This window comes from Coregonus clupeaformis, chromosome 10 (genome assembly GCF_020615455.1).
Source record: "Coregonus clupeaformis isolate EN_2021a chromosome 10, ASM2061545v1, whole genome shotgun sequence".
Taxonomy (NCBI): Eukaryota; Metazoa; Chordata; class Actinopteri; order Salmoniformes; family Salmonidae; genus Coregonus; species Coregonus clupeaformis.
This window is the reverse complement of record NC_059201.1, coordinates 26,521,657-26,548,344: the sequence shown is the minus strand read 5'-3', so window position 1 is coordinate 26,548,344 and position 26,688 is coordinate 26,521,657. Positions and strand designations below refer to the sequence as shown.

The following is a 26,688-nucleotide window of genomic DNA, read 5'->3' as shown; positions in this document are numbered from 1 at the left end:
TGAAACAGACATATCAACTATCTGGCTTCATTCATGGCCTACATTAGACCAGTTATCACAACGCTAGCAGCCTATCATTTACTCAACATAAAGTCTCCAATAGACTTCATAGGCTACTTGCATGGCTTCTAATAAATGTAATTACTACAGTGGCTTGCGAAAGTATTCACCACCCACAGCATTTTTCCTATTTTGTTGCCTTACAACCTGGAATTAAAATGGATTTTGGGGGATTTGTATCATTTGATTTACACAACATGCCTACCACTTTGAAGATGCAAAATAATTTTTTTTGTGAAACAAACAAGAAATAAGACAAAAAAACAGAAAACTTGAGCGTGCATAACTATTCACCCCCCCGAAAGTCAATACTTTGTAGAGCCACCTTTTGCAGCAATTACAGCTGCAAGTCTCTTGGGATATGTCTCTATAAGCTTGGCACATCTAGCCACTGGGATTTTTGCCCATTCTTCAAGGCAAAACTACTCCAGCTCCTACAAGTTGGATGGGTTCTGCTGGTGTACAGCAATCTTTAAGTCATACCAAAGATTCTCAATTGGATTGAGGTCTGGGTTTTGACTAGGCCATTCCAAGACATTTAAATGTTTCCCCTTAAACCACTTGAGTGTTGCTTTAGCAGTATGCTTAGGATCATTGTCCTGCTGGAAGGTGAACCTCTGTCCCAGTCTCAAATCTCTGGAAGACTGAAACAGGTTTCCCCTCAAGAATTTCCCTGTATTTAGCGCCATCCATCATTCCTTCAATTCTGACCAGTTTCCCAGTCCCTGCCAATTAAAAACATCCCCACAGCATGATGCTGCCACCCCCATGCTTCACTGTGGGGATGGTGTTCTCGGGGTGATGAGAGGTGTTGGGTTTGCACCAGACATAGCGTTTTCCTTAATGGCCAAAAAGCTCAATTTTTGTCTCATCTGACCAGAGTACCTTCTTCCATATGTTTGGGGAGTCTCCCACATGCCTTTTGTTGAACACCAAACGTGTTTACTTATTTCTTTCTTTAAGCAATGGCTTTTTTCTGGCCACTCTTCCGTAAAGCCCAGCTCTGTGGAGTGTATGGCTTAAAGTGGTCCTATGGACAAATACTCCAATCTCCGCTGTGGAGCTTTGCAGCTCCTTCAGGGTTATCTTTGATCTCTTTGTTGCCTCTTTGATTAATGCCCTCCTTGCGTGGTCTGTGAGTTTTGGTGGGCAGCCCTCTCTTGGCAGGTTTGTTGTGGTGCCATATTCTTTCCATTTTTTAATAATGGATTTAATGCTGCTCCGTGGGATGTTCAGAGTTTCTGATATTTTTTATAACCCAACCCTGATCTGTACTTCTCCATAACTTTGTCCCTGACCTGTTTGGAGAGCTCTTTGGTCTTCATGGTGCCGATTGCTTGGTGGTGCCCTTTGCTTAGTGGTGTTGCAGACTCTGGGGCCTTTCAGAACAGGTGTATATATACTGAGATCATGTGACAGATCATGTGACACTTAGATTGCACACAGGTGGACTTAATTTAACTAATTATGTGACTTCTGAAGGTAATTGGTTGCACCAAATCTTATTTACAGACTTCATAGCAAAGGGGGTGAATACATATGCACGCACCACTTTTCTGTTATTTATTTATTACACTTTTTTGAAACAAGTAATTTTTTTCATTTCACTTCACCAATTTGAAATATGTTGTGTATGTCCATTACATTAAATCCAAATAAAATTATATTTAAATTACAGGTTGTAATGCAACAAAATAGGAAAAACGCCAAGGGGGATGAATACTTTTGCAAGGCACTGTATGTGTAGCCTACACGCGACCTCAATGCAGTTTCGGTATAGGCAATCTCCATCACACATTCACTAATCTCTAAACTATAGCTGTATGGCGCTGGTAGAGGCTCAACATGTATGTGATTGGCTCCTCATTGTTGTTTTTTTATACACTACCATTCAAAAGTTTGGGGTTACTTAGAAATGTCCTTGTTTTTGAAAGAAAAGCAAATTTTTTGTCCATTAAAATAACATCAAATTGATCAGAAATACAGTGTAGACACTGTTAATGTTGTAAATGGCTATTGTAGCTGGAAACGTCAGATTTTTTATGGAATATCTACATAGACGTACCGATGCCCATTATCAGCAACCATCAGTCCTGTGTTCCAATGGCATGTTGTGTTTGCTAATCCAAGTTTATCATTTTAAAAGGCTAATTGATCATTAGAAAATCATTTTGCAATTATGTTAGCACAGCTGAAAACTGTTGTGCTGATTAAAGAAGCAATAAAACTGGCCTTCTTGAGACTAGTTGAGTAACTGGAGCATCAGCAATTGTGGGTTTGATTACATGGCCAGAAACAAATAACTTTCTTCTGAAACTCGTCAGTCTATTCTTGTTCTGAGAAATGAAGGCTATTCCATGCGAGAAATTGCCAAGAAACTGAAGATCTCGTACAATGCTGTGTACTACTCCCTTCACAGAACAGCACAAACTGGCTCTAACCAGAATAGAAAGAGGAGTGGGAGGCTCCGGTGCACAACTGAGCAAGACGACAAATACATTAGAGTGTCTAGTTTGAGAAACAGGCGCCTCACAGGTCCTCAACTGGCAGCTTCATTAAATAGTACCCACCAAAACAGCCAGTCAGGTTTGTAGGCCTTGCTCGCACACGCTTTTTCATTTCTGCCCACAAATGCTCTATAGGATTAAGGTCAGGGCTTTGGGATGGCCACTCCAATACCTTGACTTTGTTGTCCTTAAGCCATTTTGCCACAACTTTGGAAGTATGCTTGGGGTCATTGTCCATTTGGAAGACCCATTTGCGACCAAGCTTTAACTTCCTGACTGATGTCTTGAGATGTTGCTTTAATATATCCACATAATGTTCCTTCCTCATGATGCCATCTATTTTGTGAAGTGCACCAGTCCCTCCTGCAGCAAAGCACCCCCACAGCATGATGCTGCCACCCCCGTGCTTCACGGTTGGGATGATGTTCTTCGGCTGGCAAGCCACCCCGTACTATTGTTTGTACAGATGAACGTGGTACCTTCAGGAATTTGGAAATTGCTCCCAAGGATGAACCAGACTTCTGGAGGTCTACAATTTTCTTTCTGAGGTCTTGGCTGATTTCTTTTTATTTTCCCATGATGTCAAGCAAAGAGGCACTGAGTCTGAAGGTAGGCCTTGAAATACATCCACAGGTACACCTCCAATTGACTAAAATGATGTCAATTAGCCTATCAGAAGCTTCTAAAGCCATGACATCATTTTCTGGAATTTTCCAAGCTGTTTAAAGGCACAGTCAACTTAGTGTATGTAAACTTCTGACCCACTGGAATTGTGATACAGTGAATTATAAGTGAAATAATCTGTCTGTAAACAATTGTTGGAAAAATTACTTGTGTCATAAACAAAGTAGATGTCCTAACCGACTTGCCAAAACTATAGTTTGTTAACAAGAAATGTGTGGAGTGGTTGAAAAATTATTTTTAATGACTCCAACCTAAGTGTATGCAAACTTCCGACTTCAACTGTAAGCAATGTATAAATGCAGTGCATTCTAAGGGAAAACCCGCCAAAAGCTTGTGTTATTGTAACATTGTATACAGTACAGTGGCAGTCGGTGCCAGTCGAGGCAGATTTTTTTTCATGAGTATGGCCTTATTTCTATTAAAGCATATTGGATGACTGTCATTCATATTCCATTCACCCAGTTCAATGTAACATCGATAGGTTTAGTCTACTAATGATACTCTAATTTTCCCTATGCCCATCATGAGGTTGCTACAACCTAGTGTATGAATGAAAGTTTACAACGTAGGTGCACACAGGTCGAGAGAAACATTTGAGGTGACAGACAGTGACACATGGACAGACAGTGGCACATTCAATACCACCTTGCACACTCTTGCCTGCATCTAGGTCATCTAGGGTGTAATCATTAGTCCAACAGTTGCAAACAAGAGTTTCTATTGGACAAATTCAGGTATGTTTATCCCCTTCCATTCCGTTTGCTTCCGTTTAAGAAACTTTTTTCAACAGAATCGGCGGAATGAATACACCCCTGATCAAGCGTAAACACAGCTCACTTTCATAGCTGCCACGTTGTATTCCTTCTCGCATCTATGCGCTGTTCTCCTCTCACCTTTTCCCTTTGTTTGTGGACTTCAATGCACAACACATCAGCTGTATGTGACCAGGCGAAAAAACCTTTCCAAGCCAAACCATATCAAAACCGCTACACACAGCCTACATCGTTGTCACCATATTAGATAAAGTAACGTCATAGTCAACATAGCTAATTGAACTAACACGTTAATAAACCCGTTACAATCATGCAGTAATGTTACAGTGTATAGTCAGTAAGCAGTTTAGCAGTTACACCGGCGGGTTCCGGTGGCAGTACATTTGTAACACCAAAAGCTTACCTTGACTTGGAAGAGTACCAGTGTTGTGTTGGATAGTCATAACCAGCTAGCTAACATAGCATCCCTCTGTTTGAGCAGGGTGTTTGAGTAGGGTAAACTAGCTAGCTGCATTTGCTAGCTAAGTAATTAAACTGAAAGTGAAAAAAATGACGAAATGTTTGAAGAATTTAATTTGTTCAAAACTGTTAAACTATTGTCTTTCTCTCTCTTTGAGTCAACTACGCACCACATTTTATACACTGCAGTGCTAGCTAGCTGTAGCTTATGCTATCAGTACTAGATTAATGATCTGATCCTTTGATTGGGTGGACAACATGTCAGTTCACGCTGCAAGAGCTCTGATAGGTTGGAGGACATCCTCCAGAAGTTGTCATAATTATTGTGTAAGTCTATGGAAGGGGTTGAGAAACATGAGTGTCCTAGGTTATGTAGTGAAGTCAATGTACCCAGAGGAGGACAGAAGCTAGCTGTCATCCGGCTACACCATGGTGCTACTCTACAGAGTGCTGTTGAGGCTACTGTAGACCTTCATTGCAAAACAGAGTGTTTTAATCAATTATTTTGTGACGTGAATATATTTTGTATAGTTTTATCTAAAAAGGATAACTTTTTTAATGTTTTACAATTATTATTACTTTTGTGTATATTTTTCACTGAGGAGGATGGTCCTCCCCTTCCTCCTCTGAGGATCCTCCACTGATTCAGTATAGTATACTATGTCATGTTGTAAGATCTAATTCAACGACAAGAAGTTGCATGAATAAGAATAAAATAAAATAACTCCTGTTTTGTTGAAAAAAAGGTGCACTACTGGTGGTCATAATGCAAATGAACTGGCAGCCTTTAATCAATGTCATATTGTGGTGGTGAATAAAATCGAAATTAACATAGAACTGTTGTTTCCGATCAAAGAAAATGTAATTAATGTTGTTTTATTGTACTGGAATGAATGACAACAAACTATAATTTAATGGGTTAAATTAAGAAAAAAAGTTATAATAAGATTCTGATTGGGGTGAGAATATCATCCAATACTTGTCAAAAACCTAAAGGATCCAATAGGGGGGGGAAATGGTCCAATAGGTTTCCAATAACATTCTGATAGAGATGGCACAAATCCTATAGGATTCAATAAGAGACATGTTCTCTCTAGTCACTTGTGGCATCAGGGCCAACTCTCAGTGGCAGGTCGCTCTGGAAACTTCTCTACTTGACTTCCTGCAGAGTCAACAGCACCAAGGCGTTTTCAACGCTTTCCCTCCACTGTCTGTCACTTAAACTAATACAAAGAAGAGTGAATGTCTGTAAGTTTCTGCGTGTGTTTAAACTGAAGAGAAAATATACATTTAGAAAATAAGTCAATAGGTTTGACAGCGATTCTGAATGTTGTTTACTACTTTTTGCTTCATTTTCAAAATCAAAGCATGGTTTGAGATAAGAGTTTATGATGTACAGTATAATTGAATTAGGTTTGGAATGGACCTGAATGCCAAACAGCTAGCAGATGTCATCATACATTTGGCATCATGAGCTTGGCAAAGGTGTTTTATTATTGTTGTCATTTTACCACCACCTTACCTTTTTAATATTGCATTATGCGTATAATTGTGAACTAATAGGCTGTCTACTTTGAATATGAGTAGACTATATCCGTGATAAACTTTACAGTTATTGATTTAAAAAATATATACATTACATACTGTACATTGAATTATAATAGACTAGGTTTTACTTTCTTCAGTTTTGCGAGGAAAACATGCAGCTTCTGTCAAAACCATGATAGTACAACAAGTCCACCGTTTACTACCAAATATAGTATAGGTCTAGCGTATCACGGTAATAGATTGGGACACAATAAACAAACAAATTTGTCATGAAAATTCAGCGTCCCGGCCAGCTGCATTGTGTAGGCTACATGTTTGCGTGCCTGCTTTGGAAAGAAGAGACAAGAGCTAGTCCCCTGAGTCGATGCCCGAGCTAATTGCTGAACGTGTTAATGCCGAGTAGTGGGCCGAGGTTACAGCAATAGGATAAATGTTTATTGTGTGGACGAGCCGGTAATGGGCCTGAATAAACTCAAATTACAGTTACATCATTTACATATGAGTAGAATTAGTGGGACTCGTTTAAACCCTTCTGCGCTAAAGCTGCAGGTGTGTAACGGGATTTAAGATGTAGCATAATTGGCCTACATATTCAGGTCTTGGTTACGTAGGACTACACACCTTTTTGTCATCAGTAAAGACTGTTGTGAAAATGTATGGCTTATTTTCGTATATTTTCTACATGTTTATCAATCATGTACAAAAAGAGCAGAGAAACGAACGGAAGTCAGTATCCTGAACAAGTGTTTGTCCTTTAGTTTAAACTATGAAATAAAGTCGAAATAAAAGCAGTTTATCTCAGTTCACATTTTCCATATTCACCCAAGAAAGACTATGTCCTGACCTTGAGTAGCCTATTATTAGCCTATCTCAAGGACATGACAATTAACTTATCCACACTCGATATTAAGGGGAGAAAACTTTAGAATGGCATGGTCGACAAAATAAACTTCAACAATGCGTTGTCAAACCAATAATAATAATAGGCATAAAGAAAATCATAATGCGCGTTTGTGGGTGTGAACTTGCAAAGTTATTTTGGAATCTATTTTTGTAGTCATTTGTTGTGCGTCTCAGGTGAAATCGTCTGCAAACAAATTAATTTAAGCTGGTCCTTATGAAAAAAGAGGAGAGGGCAACTGGTCATTGTAACAAGCACACAAAACTCTGGATTCCAGCAAACTTTTTATGCTGGTTTAAAAAGAGCTCTTTTTATTTAAAGGTCTACCTCTGGCCAGGCTAAGTCTTTTCTTCCCCCTTAATCCGTCCTTTTATTTAAGAAAAACACAAAACCAGGTTCCACGCAGTGCTTTAGTAGCTAAAACTGAAAGAGCTATTTTTTTCGGGGCTGAGCTGAGTTCTGAATCGCTCTGGAAAATTGGTTCTTCTGAATAGGTGGAGGAAAAACGTTTAATAGGATCCGAGGGAGGTTCTGCTCTTGCGATCTGCACTTTAAACAGGTGGAAATTGGACCTTCTCAATTATTCAAATAGTAATAAACCAGCATGGAAAAACTATTCCATCTCCAAGGATTAGCAACTCACAATTAAAATGTAGTCTGGTTAAACCAGAGGACAAAAAATAATTATTGTTAATCAAGTTAAACAACCTCTGAAGGCCTAATAAATTGTGAATTTTAGCAGTTAGAAGCATACAATCAGAAAATGAGTTTTATGATCTTATTAACTAATTAGCCTAATATTTACCGATATTCCAATTCAAAACATGGCAGCCTGAATTAAATCATTTTTTTTTTTAGAATACTAGGCCTATTTCCTAAAAACAGTAATTGATAGTGTTGTCAGCAACAATCAACAACAAACAAATAATACCAACAACAATAATAATAATAGCCTAATAACACATTGTTCAAATTAACATGATCAAATGGCCCTCATCTTTTTCTTTTTTTTTTCGAGAAAGAAATAGACTAAATCATAGTTATTCGATTAGAGAATGGCTGGTGGTATGAGCAGAGTATTTGAGGATGGAGACATAAATAATAATCTGTAATAACTGTCATGCATACCACCCCCATGGCAGTATATAAGTGGGCGGCGGGAGAAGAGGCAGGGCTGGTGATGGCGTTTCCTTGTCACCCTGATATGAGCTAGTCCATGTGATGTAGCTAAATGCAAGAGACAGTGATCTCGCGCTGATGAAGACGTCCGCTTCCAAAATGTGACAGAGCAGTCACGCTGCTATCTCCGAATACATCTGTCGTCGCTTTACAAAAAGGTAAACTTCAACATTGACTCTGACGCTAAGTTTGCTATCAGATTCTCAGAGGTGTTGAATAGGAATTAACTCACTGCTTTTTGTCTTTTTCTTTTCCCTAACGAGCTCTGTAATGTCCTGTTAATTTTGTGTGTACTAATGAGCATTAATCTGGTACCCCTGGACGCTATTGTTCCAGGGATTCCCATTTGAATGCAAATAGGTGAGATTGTAATACCAAGGTCCTTATTAAACTGATGTGGGACCGGTCTTTTTCCTGGAATTCAGGAGGCGAGGACAGGAGGGCTGGTCGGCTGCTGCTCACACCAAGTTCGGTACACAAAATGTCAAGTTCTCTCCCTTTGGGAACGGTGATGTCTTGCCCACGACTCGATGGCGGTAGGAACGGAGTGTCCGCCGCCCCAAAGGCGCTGGCCTTCTCCATTGAACGGATCATGTCCAAGAACTCTGAACCAAAAGGCCGTTTGGATGAGCGGCGAGTAGTGGAGTCTTCAGAGGGAATAAAGATGCTGGGTCTCTGCTCACCTATACCGTGCATGATCCCCCTGCAACCTTTTAGCTACGATTTACAAGCCAAGGCGCTGATGAACTACTCCGAATTTTGGAAAGCTAATTTCAGAGGAACACTATGCACTTCTGCGGGGATGTGCAAAGCCAACTGCGGGATGTGTGACAAAATTGACTCGGGGTTGAAGCACTCTTTACTACCGGGGAGGGTGATAAAACCCCAAGTCATCCACCAGGCAGTGGCGATGCCCACCAACGGCTCTCTTTATTATTTTAACTACCTGGACTCTGCTTATCACCAGTCTGAGCTGCTAAGCGGACACTTGTTTTCCTCAGCCCTGGCCAACTCACAAGCCCAAGCTTCTCTCAGTGCGCACCAGAAACTGCTACTGCTGGAGAATGCCAAACTCGCCAGCGCTTCGGCCGAAAAGTTTCCGACACCTCAGTACCCACACAAGGAGCATCTCCCTGGCCAGCTCGACCAGATAGTGAAGGAGAACAATAGCCTGACCTCGGAGAAAAATGGAGTGAAAGCGCACAGCAAGCTCAACAACAGCTCCACGGACGGGAAACCCAAAAACTTCACATGCGAAGTGTGTGGAAAGGTAAAGGATTTAATTCAGTAAAACGAATGGTATAAAATAATAACGATGCAATTGTTATTGTTCGTTTTGTTTGCTTATTATTTGCTTTGCAAATCACTTACATTTCCTTAAAAAAATAATAAACATATAGACCTATAGACAATAACGCAGTATCAGTTATTGTAAATGTTTTGTGCAATAGATTAGAATAGGCATACCCTATTTATATGGAAATTAAATTGAAGCTGAAATGTTTATTTCAATTATCGAAACATCTCACAAATGAAATACAAGAAAAGTGAAAACGAGATTGTTTGTTTTCTTCTGCAGGTGTTCAATGCTCATTATAATTTGACACGACACATGCCAGTGCACACAGGCGCGAGGCCGTTTGTGTGTAAAGTGTGCGGGAAAGGATTCCGTCAGGCCAGCACATTGTGCAGACACAAAATAATCCACACACAGGTGAAACATATCATATTTCACTCGATAATAACTATATTAGTTATATATGACTATACTATAAACTCCTTCGAGGATTGCTTACAAATAATAATCATATATATATATTGTATTTCTTTATCAGGAAAAGCCTCATAAATGCAATCAGTGTGGCAAGGCGTTCAACAGAAGTTCGACGCTGAACACTCACATACGGATCCATGCCGGGTACAAACCTTTCGTCTGCGAATTCTGTGGGAAAGGATTTCATCAGAAAGGTAATTATTACCATTTAAACCCTGGTCAAAATATTCAGGATATCCTGAATGGTAGGCTATATTTACAAAAACACGCATTATAGGTTTTCATTTGTCTTAGGCTATATGTTTTTAGAATAATATAACACCAGAGCATCATAATAAAATAATACAGATCATATTATTTTCAGCCTGCGTTATACATTTATGAAATTAATATCCCAGACAAATATTAATTAAAAATCACACTTTTATGACAATAACTAGGCTATATGATGGTGGTAATGATATATCCCAGTTATAACCTAATGATAATGTAGCCTAGATTACATCCAAAAGTAACAGCAAAGGCACACAATTCCTATTATTTAGAGGCCTATCCATATTATTGGTAAAAATTGATACCCGTGCTGCCCTCTGATGATGTTGAAGCATCAATCTAAATAGGTCATGTCACTTTACACTAACTAACTCTCCACACAAGACTCTTAAATTCGCCATGGGTCAAGAGACAGAACTTTCTCTGGTTTATAATCTGACCGTTTTCAGTTGCTGTTACGTTTGACTTTGACAAAGTTTGACAATTTATTGACTTCAACATGCAAAGCGCTAATTAATGAAGGCTGTAGAATGGAGCGCCTTTGTGGAGAGTAACTTAATGGTGACCAGTTGACCTTGAGGAGAAGAAAGCAGCTAAATTTGTGTTCCATTTAGTGTATGCTGTTCACTTTATTCGCGATGTTCATTTTTATTAATTTCATTTCCCAATTTCAGGAAATTACAAGAACCACAAGTTGACGCACAGTGGAGAGAAACAGTACAAGTGTTCCATCTGTAACAAGGCCTTCCATCAGGTCTACAACCTAACCTTTCACATGCACACGCACAACGACAAAAAGCCCTTCACGTGCGGAACCTGCGGGAAAGGCTTCTGCAGAAACTTTGACCTGAAAAAACACATAAGGAAGTTGCACGACAATAACTCATGTAGGCCTATATCTGTGGCGACCGATTCTTCCAGGGGACCCCAAAGCTGACTTAAATGGACAGTTTATTAAGCCTCGCCAGTGCACATTTCTCAATGCATTTTTTTCTCCAGTTTTCAGTGAGTGATGAAAACATCAAATAAAATTGTTAAAAGAAGGGAAACTATAAAGCATACAAATAAAACATTGTGACGACTTGATAGACTGATGGAAGGCAATTTGTGTTTTAGGTTGTTATTCGATTTCAAAATTATAATAATGAGGATGGGAACTTTGTATTGTTGCAGCAGTGCAGTAAATTCTGACCGTGAATGAATTCATGTTATAAACATTTACGAAGGAAATTACTATTTGCTCCACCCATGGGTAAATTCAGGAGGACGTGTTTTTTCTTTCTATTGCATAACGTGTGAAAATCGAATTGTAAATAATATTAAAATAAAATGTAATTTAAAAGTATTTTACCGTGGGCGCATTTTTATACATTACTATGCAGGCTACATACAACTAAATTGTAACCTACATGTGGATAAAACGTTTTATACATCAACATAACTTATGCATAAAATTAAATGTTTAACAATTTCATCTGTTGCCATTTATTAATAGGAAATAAAAAGTGTATCCTAAATAAAATGTTATCGAAAACGTTTACATTCAATTATTTGAAAAGGCCTATAACATATCAGAACAGAATTGTATTGATATTTCATAACGCTTGGCTCATATCATATTGCAATAGGCCAACGTTTCAGCCTTCTTCCAAATCAAGCTATACGTAGCCTATGCAAACCAACCAGTTGCGAAGACAGTGATCCGTCTGATAGGCCTATAGGCAATTTCATCCTCTCAAATATCCAGATGTTTGCTTTTTCACAAAAAAAGCTTTGCAAGCAGCTGTTTTACTAGCACCAGTGTGTAGGCTAGTCTGGGTTTATACGGCAATAATACATGGCTCCTGTTACTTGGTTGAGAGAAGTAACTGTTAGGCCTGTGCAGCATCATTGAAAATGTATGCACTCTCTAACTGTAAGTCGCTCTGGATAAGAGCGTCTGCTAAATGACTAAAATGTAAAAATGTAAATCATAAACCTCCACTTTAAATTGGTGGCTATAAATTCAGTTTAAGCACTTTTTGCCAGACAAAGAGACAAGTCTGATGATGCTACACTTGACTTCCGTGTAAAGGCCTCCTGTAGCTCAGTTGGTAGAGCATGGCGCTTGCAACGTCAGGGTTGTGGGTTCGATTTCCACGGGGGGCCAGTGTGAAAAATGTATGCACTCACTAACTGTAAGTCGCTCTGTATAAGAGCGTCTGCTAAATGACTAAAATGTAATGATCTGATATAAACTGCACTCTTGAATGCGAATTACATTAATCAGCTAAACGCCCTCGAGGGGAGGCTTCACCGCATCAAGACGTGTTCATCAGAATATGAATAATAGAGCACTTGGGCCATATCATCCACCTCTGTCCAGCTTTAATAAAGGATAACGTATTCTGCACACGGCTCCTGGAACAATATTATCCTTGTGCGCTAACAGAAATTCTGACGAGAGACGGGCGCGTGCTCACAAATCTCGGTCTACCAATTAGAACGGTTAGTAATTATACACCATGCCCAGGGACGGGTTAGAAGGCTAATATAACCAGTTGAATGGGCTGTTCACCTCTGGTCCCCCCTGGTCCCACACAAGCTGCTTAAAAGACCAGAAGATACCAACTAGTGTGTTTTTTCCAAAACCATTATTGTTTTATTGTCAGTAAAAAAAAAAAAAAATTGTCACATCAGCTAAAGGCTGACATTATTGTTCAACATATAGGCTCTAGGCATATATTTTGATATTTCACACCCTACTCCTATTTGTTGGCGTTGAACATTGTGCGTAATTTGAACACTCATGTGTAGTGCCAGACTCAGATTGTGCGCAATTCCAGTTTAGGCTACCGAGTTTTCAATAGAAATTCAAGAAAGCCACGTCACATTGCGTCATAAATGTTATTAAGTGTAGGCTTTAATTGTGCTATGAGAAGAATAAAACAATTCTCAAATGTACTTTCGTTAGGCCTAATTATTCTCATATTTTAATTCGTAGCCTACGTAGGATAGACTATAGGCAATTGTTCTATACAAACATTCCAAAGCATCATCAAATAATACACTTTAATTGACTACAGTCAATGAGTTGCGGGTAGGGGGTTGGCATATGCAGAAAAATATCATAATGAAATTCCAACACAAACATAGCTAGAATATCACGGGGTCAGTTATGCCCAATTAAACAATAGGCAACGCTATCAAGTTGGTATCCCCTCGCACTGACAATCTGGAACATGTCCACACCTACAACCATATTGGGTTGACGGGCCGAATAATTATCACAGTTCACACAGTATGTAAAGTGTTGCCAATGGTACTTGTTTTTACGTCTTATAACGGGTTTGGTTTGTGTTTTGTATAAATAATCTTTACAACTCAGCCTACATTGAATTTCAGTATCCATTCATCCATCTTTGTCAGGGAATAGTCTATAGATGGGGAAATGCGCATGGTGTGAGTTTCTCAAAATAAATGTTTGTGTGTAGAAAAGCGTCAGGGCTATGCACTAGTGTCCGTCTTGTCCAAAGCCGGAGAAAAGAGTGCTGGGGACTGGAGTAAACAACCTAAAGGCAGCAGCGTTGCCCTTTTCTCTGCACATACCTCTCAAACATCTGAGCAACCAGCTTCGCTTCTAGAAACACGTTAATTGACAACGGAGCTCATTACTGCGTGCACATGTAAGACAGCGAAAGAGATTATCAACACAAGAGCGCATTAATCAACTGTCAACAATAGAGTACATCTACACGATCAGGATCACCCAAAATTGAGGCATTTACAAGTAACAAAAGGCTCGGCTGAGACAGGAAGAAAAGTAGAGCAAGACTTTTGTTTGACCAATTCAATTGATTGGGAGATTAACGGGAGTAGTTTCGGCGTTTTTAAGGGCTGAGAGGAGATAAAAGGACCAATTAAGTCCACCAAATGTTAACTACATCAGTTTCCCCCGTTTAGCCCACATTAAATTCTAATTAAATCAACCCTTACCATCATTTTGGAAAGCAATTTATTTCGCTGCTGGAGGAGCGCACAGGCTGGTTGCGCCCCTAGCTAGAAGAAGCGTTGGCTCTTGGCACAAAGAACTCACAAGGCGCATTCCTGGACAATGGTGTTGAAAATATGGAATCAGCCAGCCAACTACATGGTGTTCTGGAAACTTTTTAATAATGTCCAAAAGGGCAGTCAGCAATAATATTGTTGTAGCTGCTCAAAATATGCAGTGGGTACTCGACACTGGAAAATGATAGGATTGGAACATGCATGTGTATATATGACACAACGAAAGCTATTGAATATTATAAAGACAGTTTATTGTAAAAAATAAATAACATTTCAATACAAAAACATAACAAATATGTAATCCACATTTGGTTTCAAACACCTCCTTAGGATCTTGGATTTTCTAAATATATTTTTTGGGTGCAGTAGCCTAGCATATTACACCAGCAAATTGGAGTGTGCATTGTGTAGGCCTACACTGCAATCATGCTATCCATTAAATACAAGTAAAATTCCTTGATAAAACTAGTCAACACTTTCCCCACCAAATCTAATTAAAATCCTTCTATACCTTTACACAATGTAAATGTACATACACGCGCACACACACACTGCCTTTCTTGGCTCGTCAAGGACACGGGTGGTAGAAGGTGCTTTGTGGCTTAGAGGCCTATGGGTGCTGGGCTCGTAGGAGCCATGTGCCAGCTCTGCCCTACTGGAATCACATCACTGTCTGTCAGTCTCCAGAGATTGACCTCCACCCAGGACCAGTCCGTCCGCCCACCCTCAGAGCCCAGGGCCAAGGAGCTGAAGGGGACTCTGTCCCTTTGCCCACTACTTTCACCTCTGTCTCTGGGAGGATTAGAGAACCCTGACCCCAAAACAATCTGCTCCACATTTCCAGCCTCAGCCTCTCACTGTTCTGACGTGCACTGACAGCAATGAGATTGGTGTCCATGAGGAGTCATGAGTAAAAACTAATGTTGGCCACTGTCAAAAACAATTAAATAGATAAACAATACCAAATTAATAGGCAAGCATACAACTTTATATCAACACATTTCTATAACTAGATAAATAAGTGAATAATAAAATGAGTAATGTTCTCCATCACACCCTGCAGAGACTGAGCTCTATTTTTGTGGAATTAAATCAGTCTCATTGTTGGTCAGGATCGCTAATTCTGGGATGTCCGGTGCTAATCCCTTTGACCTGGGCTGGCCCTGCTGAGAAATGTCCACTACTGCTGTGCTTACCCACAAGGGCTAATGACCGTACTACTCCAGAACCACGGCGTTCGTTCACACAAATAAGGCCCCTTATAATGAGATCCTACAAGTTGTGTCAAATTAGGATGAGCATTCTCACCAGTTGTTAGGCACTGGTAAGAGGATAGAGGACTGAACACAAGTAAAACTAATTAACTTTGTGACTTCCATTAACACAATGGAGATTGATCCAAGCAATTAAAATGTAATTATTTTTCATACGATAGAAGATGTGATAAAAAATACATATTCTGTACATCCAACATGTTGTTCAGGACATACTGTGAATGCATTCTTTCCTCCATAGTATCAATGTTGAAAAGGAAAAAACAACAAAATCCACTCTCTCACACACTAACAGAGACATATTCTTGCAGTCATACACACTCAACTCAAATAAAACTATATGTTATACCTTCCCTTACCTCACCGGTAGGCTTGTGGAAAAAGAGCTGAAAACATTAAGCACAATGTAAGTATGTAAGTATGCATTTGAAAAGGAGAAAAAACACTGCAGGAGTTCCCAGCAGTACAGCAGCAATAGTCTAAGAATAATCAAAAAATCCCAGACAAGCTCCAGTATATGAAAGACATTTGTGTTTAAGTGCACAACAATTGAAAAAGTATGTGCCGAAAGCTTTCTTTGTAAGGAGTACAGAGAGACAGTGAAGTGCAGTGAGGTATATGATTATGTTGACACAAAAAACCTCTGGTCCATTTAGGAGGAAACACTATACTTAAGATTGGCCAGTCAATACTGAACAGTGTGGCGTTCCCTTAAGGTCAGTGTTACTTCCTTTTAGTGTGCCACATGTAGACTTCTCTTTAATCCACCACAACATGAACAACACACAGTCAACTCCTCTCTTAGCTGATACAGTAGGCACAGGCCTGCCTGGCAGGACATGCACTTAGCCAGAGTTGACATGACATGATCAAAGGAGTGATAAGGAATAATACGGGAGTACATTGTACAGTATGGAGCCCCCATGTTATTTTGAGAAACAGCATTTTAACATTGGTTTATTTTCAAATACTGTAGGTCGATTTAAAAAGAAAGTGTACTACAAAAAATGTGATGTGTGTTTGGACTTCTATCACATAATAACAAAATGTTATAAAAGAATAGAAAAACAAAACCAAATGATGCCAAAATCTTAGTTCTGTTTTGCAGTGCTCACTACACTACACATTATTCAATAAAATACAACATGCAATCATCCATTATCCAATCAATTGAAGTCGACAGCTAACCAGTTATTGTGCTTCTCAGGAGCCTCTCAGCATGCTCTCAATAGACACCCCAAATAATGTAATCATACGGTTTCAAATGCATATGCTATTAGAGATGGAGGGGGTCACCTCCTAGCCTCCTCTGTCAGCTGATAATCCTGCTGCTGAATTTGAGAGGTTGGCTTTAACCCAGGTGTCTATGGGGTAATGGGGGTCAGGGGACTCAGGGAGGGTTGTCAGGGCTGGGACTGGCTGGCAGGACCTGGTAACAGGGGCCTGGTCTGCCAGCCGGGGGCGTGACGGGACTGTGGTGTCCGTAGCTAATCCACCTCAGGGCCTTCACCATTAGAATACATAATGCGAATCTAGTCATTTGGAAGGGCTCCAGATCGTGCTCTTCAAAACCCTTTTAGATAATTTGCTGCCTGTTCCCCTGCCCTCATTCACCCTCCTCAAATCTTCACCCACAACCACCCCTCCCACCATCACCATCCCCCATTAGCCCCCCTCCATGGCAATTGGTGCCTGCCTGACCTCGGGGGCAGGAGCGGGTCCCATCTGAGGAGTCAGGGCAGCTGCCAACCATGGCCACTTCAACCAAGGCCATCCGGATGATTGCGTTTGTCAAGCCGCCACTCCGCGTCAAGCCAGTGCAGGTTTCATCATCGCAATTAGGCTGAATCAGGGATGCCATCTCTGCCACAGAGAGGGAAGGAGAGAAGGAAGAACGAGGGAGGTGGAGGAGGGAGGGCAGAGGGGTGGTTTGTGCTGCTTTGACAGTCAGAAAGCAGGTGGAAAGGCTCGCTGTGTTTTTGCGTCCTGTTTAACAGCAAGACGTCCACCTTCATCAGAGCTCACATTTTGTCCCGTGTACCTTCTCCACACAGCAGCTCCTTAACACTGTCACTACGGCCTGTGTCTTAGCTGAAAATATCTGAACAGAACTCTCGATTATGTTGGTGTAAACAATCTAACATTTTGACCAATTTGTAACCCAATAAATGGGACAATTTGTCATACTGAATATGGTCTACTGTATAATGGTAAAATAACACAAGAAAACACAGACAGGCATTCTAACTTTACTAGCAATAACGCTTTCTGATCAAAGTGATACCAACTACCTAACAAACAGACTCCCCCCAAAAAAACCTGTCTTGAGAACCACAGAAGTTTATGCAAGCCTAATGGACCTGCAGAAATGAATGGGTCATTTTACACACATTTCTATGGAGTATTATGAACATATGGTAACTGGCTGACCTCAGGCTACCCTTGAATAAAAGGTACAATAAAAAAAAGCAATTATCGCAGACACAGAAGGTCCTTCTGGAGGCTCTGTTTAATAAAGACAGCACAATCACATTGTAGCTCAAATATAAAGAGGACTCTTCAATGACTATATAAATGGTTTAGAGACATTCCAGAGAACAGCTCAATGGCTCAGGCTAATATATTCAACCCCCTAATGCACAACATACAGTGCCTTCAGAAATTATTCATACCCCTTGACAGTCCACATTTTGTTGTGTTACAGCCAGAATTCCCAATACCCCATAATGACTAAGTGAAAACATGATTTTGGAAATTTTAGCAAAATTATTGAAAATGAAATACAGAAATATCTAATTTACACAACTATTCACACCACTGAGTGAATACATGTTAGAATCACCTTTGGCAGCGATTACAGATGTGGATCTTTCTGGGTAAGTCTCTAAGGAGCTTTGCACACCGGGATTGTACAATATTTGCACATTATTCCTTTTAAAATTCTTCAAGCTCTGTCAAGTTGGTTGTTCATTGCTAGACAGCTATTTTCAGGTCTTGCCATAGATTTTCATGCCGATTTAATTCAAAACTATATCTATGCCACTCAGGAACATTCAATGTCATCTTGGTAAGCAACTCCAGATGTATATTTGGCCTTGTGTTTTAGGTTATTGTCCTGCTGAAAGGTGGATTTGTCTCCCAGTGTCTGTTGGAAAGCAGACAACCAGGTTTTCTTCTAGGATTTTGCCTGTGTATAGCTCTATTACGTTTCTTTTTATCCTAAACAACTCCCTAGTCCTTGCTGATGACAAGCATACCCATAACATGATTGTCCTCATGGTGAAATCCCTGAGCAGTTTCCTTCCTCTCCGGCAATGGAGTTAGGAAGGACGCCTATATCTTTGTAGTGGCTGGGTGTACTGATACACCATCCAAAGTGTAATTAATAACTTCACCACGCTCAAAGGGATATTCAATGTCTGCTTTTTTATTTTATTTTTACCCATCTACCAATAGGTGCCCTTCTTTGCGAGACATTGAAAAACCTCCCTGGTCTTTGTGGTTGAATCAGTGATTGAAACGTACTGCTCGACTAAGGGACCTTACAGATAATTGCGTGTGTGGGGGTACAGAGATGAGGTAGTCATTCAAAAATCATGTTAAACACTATTATTGCACACAGTAAGTCCATGCAACTTATTAGATGACTTGTTAAGTACATTTTTACTCCTGAACTTATTTAGGCTTGCCATGACAAAGTTGGTGAATACTTATTGACTCAAGACATTTCAGCTTTTCATTTTGTATTAAATTTGTACACATTTCTAAAAACATAATTCCACTTTGACATTATGGCGTATTGTGTGTAAACCAGTGACACAAAATCTCAATTTAATCCATTTTAAATTCAGGCTGTAACACAAAATGTGGAAAAAGTCAAGGGTTGTGAAAACTTTCTAAAGGTAGTGTATGATGAAGTGTGGGGGGTGCTGGATTGGTTCATTTAAAAAAAAGTTTAAAATAGTTATACGCTAATGAGCTAAATTCTTAATATGCTCCCAATAATTTTATGGATACATGTATTAAATTGTTGGGTGTATATATAGAGTGTGCAACATTTTATTTTTGTAGTTTATTCTCTGTTAGTCAACTCTACAAAGTTAAGTGTGCGTCAGCTCATGCTTTTTAACGGACTAATAAGCTAAACTATAAATATAATGATTTATTAGAAAAAAGTAAGGTTGCAGTGAACGGAATAAATCAATGAAGAATTAGGTGAATAATAAGAAACTGTTTATTGGTTAAATATATGCACATTGCTTAAACTTAAACAAGAATGGGGACGGTAATTGAATGATGAATGGCTTGAGGTTTACCATAATATATAATATACCTTTAGCATTGATTGTAAAAAAAAGAAAGAAAAGATATTGCACAGTATGTTTGAGCAAAAAAAAGTGCTTTACTGTATAAATAAGAAAAGAACATAGCTAGTATACAGACAATATATGCAAATAAATAAGAGCAATTTTGATTAAATCATTGATGAGTGACAGATGGTGAAGTGAATGACCTGAGGCTAACTAACTGAAGGAATGTGCCTTTGTTATCCAAATCTATGGTGCTACCTCCCCCTAGTGGCCAGATATGAGCCATGAATTCAAAGACACCATATTCTTGTTTCAAATAAAATTCTGATGGGATGGGATTCCCATAAATTGCTACAGACAATATCCTCACACTGAAAGTGTGAGCCTTGCTTGTAAACATTGCAATCAAGAGGAGCAATTATGTAGACTGTGGCTAAATAGGCTAAATCTGAGCTTCACCCTGAGACATCAAAATGGCTGAGCACAAAAAGGAGCTGCAGTGTAAACATATGTAAATCAACATGATGCCTACTCAATACAGTTGGTGCTAAGAATACTGTTCTTCTCATAGGAAAACAGCCCATATGACACTAGTGTAACTGTCGACTGATTTTAGTTTCTCCTTGCTTGATCACATAAGATGAAGTCAAAAGCCAAAACAGATTGTCCACTTCAAGTCATTTGTCATGTTTCAGTATAGGACGAGGAGGCAGAGCCCCATCTTGTGTGGGGGCATGGTCTCTGGGTGTGGTTTTCTGTTTCCGTTGTTTCGGTGTTCTGCTAGGGTCACTGCTAGGATGTGGGCCCTTACCCAGGAGGAAGCGCTCCCATTCTGGGATCTTCTCCTCAACTGATGCCCAGTAACGAGTCTAGAACAGTACAGCGGCCTGTGTCACCAACAATCTGTGACCCCTGACTGTACTTGATTATCAGGTACAGTAGGGTCAGGCTGCAACACAACTCAAAATAGCTCCCATTGAAAATTAGGGAATCTTCAGAGAGACGGCATGTATTGTTAATTTGTTGTTACTTATTAGAGATCCCTTACCTCCAAACTGAGGATGTCAGGGTGTGGGAGTTCTCTTGTTCTGAGACGATTCTCAATTTTCTGCAAGTCCTGTCGTTGGAGAAAGGATCAGCCTATCACAAATTCAGCTATTCCATTTCACATAGCCTTCAAAGCCTATACCAGCCTCATCAACATGCACATCAAAAGCCATGCACTGAACGTGTACATTCAAGTAGAGAACCTAGCAGCAGGTCTGAGAGGCACTTGGTAGATTCATACCTGGAGGAGTTGGGCATTTCTCTCATGTGCCGCTTGTGACAGCTTCACCTGCTGCCTCCTCTTGCTCTTCTGTTGCTCATATCGACTCTCCATCTGCTGAAGGAGCACAGCCCTCTTCCCTAGACTGACACAACATGGATGACTTCCTTAACTATGCTTCCAATGTGAAAATGAGCTTTAGGCTCTGCATACACTAGTTATTCAAGTAGAGCTACATTTGAGCTAGCTATACTTTTGTTCTGGATATTCAGAAAGCCAAAGCCAATGCCAATTAGGACATTTTCAACAAACTCTCAGGGGGCTAACTAAAGTTAGCTAATGGGCTTGTTTGACATCGCAGCCGACAGTGCAGACAACTGCTGACTGACTGATCTACAAATCACCTTGCATCACAAATAACTACTCAATATTATTTGTAGATCAATCAGTCACAATTTACCCATGATACATCACTGTTTTAATGCTCTTGAACACGCAATTATCAGCTTGCCAGCAGATCCAATCCGCGTGCTTACAGCTGCCCTAGGGTCAGACCGTTATTCCTGTGTATATTATGACACGCGGAGCCGACGCGAGATATGGCTCGGAAAACGTACCTCAATCCAAGAATGAGAAATGCGTTGTACTCCGAATAGTTCCATTATCCCAACTGCTAGTTTTTCCGGAAAACTGTCCTTTTCGTCCTCATGCTAGGTAGCAGAAGCCACAGCAGCCATTTTGGAAAAGCCATTGTCAGTTCACTTAAAAACGAGCAGTTGTTCAATCTTCTCAGTGTAACAGTTGGGATAAATGGGACAATTCGGAGTTTACCGCATTTCTCATACCTGGATTGAGGTATGTTTTCTGAGCAATATCTCGTCGGTTCCGCTGTGTCTTAATATACATTGAGTGTACAAAATATTAGGAACATCTTACTAATATTGAGTTGCACCCACTTTTGCCCTCAGAACAGCCTCAATTAGTCGAGGCATGGACCGTACAAGGCGTCGAAAGCGTTCCACAGGGATGCTGGCCCATGTTGACGCCAATGCTTCCCACAGTTGTGTCAAGTTGGCTGGATGTCCTTTGGGTGGTGGACCGTTCTTGATACACACAGGAAACTGTTGCGCGTTAAAAACCCAGCAGCGTTGCAGTTCTTGACACACTCAAACCGGTGCACCTGGCACCTACTACCATACCCGTTCAAAAGGCACAAATCTGTTGTCTTGCCCATTCACCCTCTGAATGGCACACATTCACAATCCATGTCTCAATTGTCTTAAAGCTTAAAAATTCCTTCTTTAACTGGTCTCCTCCCCTTCATCTACACTGATTGAAGCAGAAATGAACAAGTGACATCAATAAGGGATCATAGCTTTCACCTGGTCAGTCTATATGTCAAGAGCAGGTATTCCTAATGTTATATGTACTCAGTGTAAACAGGAATGCTGTCCTACCCTAGTGCAGCTGTAAGCAAGCCGCTCGGATCTGCTGCCTATTTTATCAGCTAGTTAGCATTAGTTACATTTACCGTTTATCAGTATCTTTGGTTAAACTTAATGTTAACGTTACATGGTTCTGACTGAGCTAACATTAGACTAAGTTAGACACCAAGCACATTCAGGTTTTCACTAGCGTTAGCTAACCTTAACGACACGTTACTAATGGTCAAGATTTCCCTAAAATTGTTTAACTGGACAATAGCTCACATTTCTTCGTGTTTCTTGCTCAGTTCAACTTCTTCAAATGGAGGAGATGTCATTCTGCTAACTTAGCTGGAAAGTGCTAAACACTTCTGACCTTTTCACAATTTCCGCAAGAACCTGTATCCATAGGAACGGCCGGAACCGAGGAAATGACAGCGTTGAGTGCGCCATCTTTGTAAGGTCAAAAGACTCTCAAAACGAGAGGAAGCGATAGGCCAGCCAAACTCAACTGGCGGACCGCGGTCCGGACCCAGAAAAGGGTCAATCCGGACCGGACAACATCGCATTTTGTTATATAAAAGTAAACACATTATTTTAGACATCTTTTTTTTTTTTTTTATACACCGGGCGTAGCGGCCCCTTTAACTCAGCAACCGTTCTTTCTCGCGCTCTCTCTCGAAGCAACGCCCACCTCTACTAGTGCCCCATCTAATCCAATCGCGTGGTTATATGCAAACACAAGAGGCCGCGTCTTACCCAATCACATATATCCAAATATCCTCTGCGGAACAAGCAGGCAGAAATGAAGAGAAAGATTTGACCGCGGTTCAAATGTAAATATCACAGATAGAAGGAGCTTAGTTACCAGTGTCTTTGTTAATATGGCTTGTTAAAAAGAAAATAAAAGTTCACTCTGAAACCGTATATTCAAAGACGAATGGACGGAACAGTATTTATTCATTATCCCCGCAACTAGCACAAAACCAATGTGCCTGATATGCTGTGAGTCCGTAACTCTCGTAAAAAGTGCCATTGTTAAGCACCATTATGACACCAGGCATAGTAAATTCGATCAGACGTATCCCCTAAACACGGAGGTGAGAACGAACAAGATTAACCAACTCAAATCCCAATACGAGAGGTCCACCAAAGTCCTTGTTAATTCCCTGACAGCCCAACAATGTGCAAGGTAGCTTAGTGGTTAAGAGCGTTGTGCCAGTAACCGAAAGGTCGCTGGTTCTAATCCCCGAGCCGACTAGGTGAAAAATCTGTTGATGTGCCCTTGAGCAAGGCACTTAACCCTAATTGCTCTGGATAAGAGCGTCTGCTAAATGACTAAAATGTAAATGTAAATGTTCACTGAGGATAGCTTGGGTTTTGGGAAAACATACCAAAAAAAATTCTGACGCTGAGATGGTAAAAGTGTGCATGTGTGGAGTTGCTGACACCTTGCTTGAAGGTAAACAAAAAGATGAGCTCAGGGAAATGATCAAACAGATCCCACGGTCATTCCACAGCAATGAGGAGAACTGAAATATTAGCTGAAGATTTAACTAAACAACTTGAGGCCATTCAGAATGCACCATGCATTTCATTAGCTGTGGATGAATCAACTGATAATGCCCAGCTTCTGGTGTTTGTCAGATTTTATAACGAAACAATGAAGGAATTATGTGAGGAGCTGTTGGGTTTAACAAATCTAGAAGCACACACGGGGAGAAGATATCCATGAGGCAGTCAAAGGGATGCTGACAAAAAGGGGGATATACAGTGAGGGAAAAAAGTATTTGATCCCCTGCTGATTTTGTACATTTGCCCACTGACAAAGAAATGATCAGTCTATAATTTTAATGGTAGGTTTATTTGAACAGTGAGAGACAGAATAACAACAACAAAAATCCAGAAAAACACAAGTCAAAAATGTTATAAATTGATTTGCATTTTAATGAGGGAAATAAGTATTTGACCCCTCTGCAAAACATGACTTAATACTTGGTGGCAAAACCCTTGTTGGCAAGCCCAAACCAGATGGGATGGCATATCGCTGCATAATGCTGTGGGAGCCATGCTGGTTAAGTGCGCCTTGAATTCTAAATAAATCACAGACAGTGTCACCAGCAAAGCACCACCACACCATAACACCTCCTCCTCCTCCTCCATGCTTTATGGTGGGAACTACACATTCGGAGATCATCAGTTCACCCACACCGCGTCTCACAAAGACACGGCGGTTGAAACCAAAAATCTCAAATTTGGACTCCAGACCAAAGGACACATTTCCACCGGTCTAATGTCCATTGCTTGTGTTTCTTGGCCAAAGCAGGTCTCTTCTTCTTATTGGTGTCCTTTAGTAGTGCTTTCCTTTCAGCAATTCAACCATGAAGGCCTGATTCACACAGTCCCCTCTGAACAGTTGATGTTGAGATGTGTCTGTTACTTGATCTCTGTGAAGCATTTAATTGGGCTGCAATTTCTGAAGTTTTCTAATAAACTTATCCTCTGCAGCAGAGGTAACTCTGGGTCTTCCATTCCTGTGGCGGTCCTCATGAGAGCCAGTTTCATCATAGCGCTTGATGGTTTTTGTGACTGCACTTGAAGAAACTTTCAAAGTTCTTGAAATGTTCCGTATTGACAGACCTTCATGTCTTAAAGTAATGATGGACTGTCGTTTTTTCTTTGCTTATTTGAGCTGTTCTTGCCATAATATGGACTTGGTATTTTACCAAATAGGGCTATCTTCTGTATACTGTTAGAAATTGCATAATTCAAATCTGGTATTGGAATAAGAGAAAACATAATCAAGAGATATTCAATCCAAGCTAAATTTATTATATGCAAAATGTATGTATGATAAGTATGTTGGTTCGTATACGGGCTCACTTAAATACCACGCAGGGCAGACAGAGAACTAATCCATTGTTACAGGTTCTTCTTCAAATACTCTGACAGAGATAGTTCCCACTCTCTGCTGGCCAATCAGAGTAGAGACTGAGCGTGGTTTAGACTTACTCAGCCAATCCGTTGGCGCACGGGCTGGTCCCAACCCCTTGGCGCTCCACCGTTCCCAGGCATAAGTTGCTATCATAATAACCTGTGGAGTTAGCACCCAAAAGACACCATTCCACTGTACTACGTTCAAGGACGGTTCACAGACAACAAAGAGGCAGTGTTCGTATCTGTGAGAAATACAAGTCTTATCTATAAGAAATACAAGTTTTATCTCATCCTAGCCCCTAACGTTCCTCACATGAATCACAGCCTGTTATGTGAAACAATTTATATCAGTATAGTACAAACCTATGCTTATCATTAATGCATTCCTTCTAAGCTATTCATCACATACAGATCAAATTATGAGAAAATAGAACCCCACAATCCCCCTTTTCACACCCACTGGGTGTGAACCCAAAATAAGAAATTTCAGGGAAATTTGGATTCCCCCTTTTGACACCCATTATGGTGTCACTCCAAATAACATAGTTGAACAACACATAAGTAAGCATGAGGATAACAGCATAACAAAAATTGATTCACACTAAAATTTTATTATAAAAGAAAATAAATAAATGTTAAAAACCTTCCATCCTCCCCTACACCTAACATGTACTGAGTTGGCTACCAGCCACCCAGGAATCATTTACCTTCACATCAGGAGGAATAAACAATCACAATGGTTAACTTGATTAATAAAGCATAAAACACAGGATTAATAGAACACAAGATTATTAAAACATAAAACACAAACAGGGAAGGAAATTTTGCCCCCCTTTAGACACCCTCTAGAGTGTCACTCCACCAAGCCTGGTAGGTCATATCCTTCATTCCTTAGGTCGGAGTCCGGGATTGGGCCGTATCTCACCATCTGTTGGGAAACCGCCTACTCCATCTCCTTTTCTCACCAACCCTCAGACACAGGGAATAAGACAACATCAACAAAGAACAAGTATACCCATAGAAGCTATAACTTCACCCAGAATAGTTAAAACAATAGTTTTCCATTTACCAAATATGTTGTCAAACCAACCGTTTAGGGAACTATCAATACCAGAGTTCTCAGCCAGTTCGTTCACCGGCGTGGTGAGTCCCTGAAGCGCTTTGGTCACGGACCCGTCCGGTGCTGTGTTGTTTGAGGATGAAAGTACAGCACATATATCCAAACAGAACACAAACCCCGTCCCGCTCAGCCAAAAGCATATCTAAAGCTA

The 26,688-nt window shown here is 40.3% G+C and overlaps 2 protein-coding genes across 3 annotated transcripts; one reads left to right on the top strand and one right to left on the bottom strand.

Annotated features, from left to right (window-relative positions):
- Window positions 1-8,095: 8,095 nt before the first annotated feature.
- LOC121574944 (fez family zinc finger protein 2) lies at window positions 8,096-11,503 on the top strand. The gene is made up of 5 exons (XM_041887651.2): window positions 8,096-8,269; window positions 8,537-9,381; window positions 9,691-9,825; window positions 9,947-10,079; window positions 10,833-11,503. Exons 2-5 carry the CDS (start codon window positions 8,593-8,595, stop codon window positions 11,093-11,095), a joined length of 1,320 nt encoding a protein of 439 aa, XP_041743585.2. The 5' UTR covers window positions 8,096-8,269; window positions 8,537-8,592; the 3' UTR covers window positions 11,096-11,503.
- An 8,187-nt stretch (window positions 11,504-19,690) lies between these two features.
- Window positions 19,691-22,909, bottom strand: c10h3orf14 (chromosome 10 C3orf14 homolog). Of its 2 annotated transcripts, none has more exons than XM_041889133.2 (4): window positions 22,766-22,909; window positions 21,078-21,201; window positions 20,838-20,906; window positions 19,691-20,658 (listed from the first exon to the last, which is right to left on the bottom strand). In XM_041889133.2, exons 1-4 carry the CDS (start codon window positions 22,816-22,818, stop codon window positions 20,467-20,469), a joined length of 438 nt encoding a protein of 145 aa, XP_041745067.1. In that variant the 5' UTR covers window positions 22,819-22,909; the 3' UTR covers window positions 19,691-20,466. The 2 variants fall into 2 exon arrangements, with proteins under 2 accessions (XP_041745067.1, XP_041745068.1); XM_041889134.1 differs by lacking the exon at window positions 22,766-22,909 and adding an exon at window positions 22,013-22,136.
- Window positions 22,910-26,688: the final 3,779 nt, after the last annotated feature.

What these genes read in the sequence shown, in the direction of transcription:
- LOC121574944 (XM_041887651.2), top strand. Translation starts at nt 8,593, where the DNA reads ATGTCAAGTTCTCTCCCTTTGGGAACGGTGATGTCTTGCCCACGACTC. An exon ending in CATGCGAAGTGTGTGGAAAG is followed by an intron (nt 9,382 to 9,690) that starts GTAAAGGATTTA and finishes TTTCTTCTGCAG; the next exon opens with GTGTTCAATGCTCATTATAA. An exon ending in GAAAGGATTTCATCAGAAAG is followed by an intron (nt 10,080 to 10,832) that starts GTAATTATTACC and finishes TCCCAATTTCAG; the next exon opens with GAAATTACAAGAACCACAAG.
- c10h3orf14 (XM_041889133.2), bottom strand. Translation starts at nt 22,818, where the DNA reads ATGACATCTCCTCCATTTGAAGAAGTTGAACTGAGCAAGAAACACGAA. An exon ending in AGCAAGAAACACGAAGAAAT is followed by an intron (nt 21,202 to 22,765) that starts GTGAGCTATTGT and finishes ATGTTGTGTCAG; the next exon opens with TCTAGGGAAGAGGGCTGTGC. An exon ending in CTGACATCCTCAGTTTGGAG is followed by an intron (nt 20,659 to 20,837) that starts GTAAGGGATCTC and finishes GTACTGTTCTAG; the next exon opens with ACTCGTTACTGGGCATCAGT.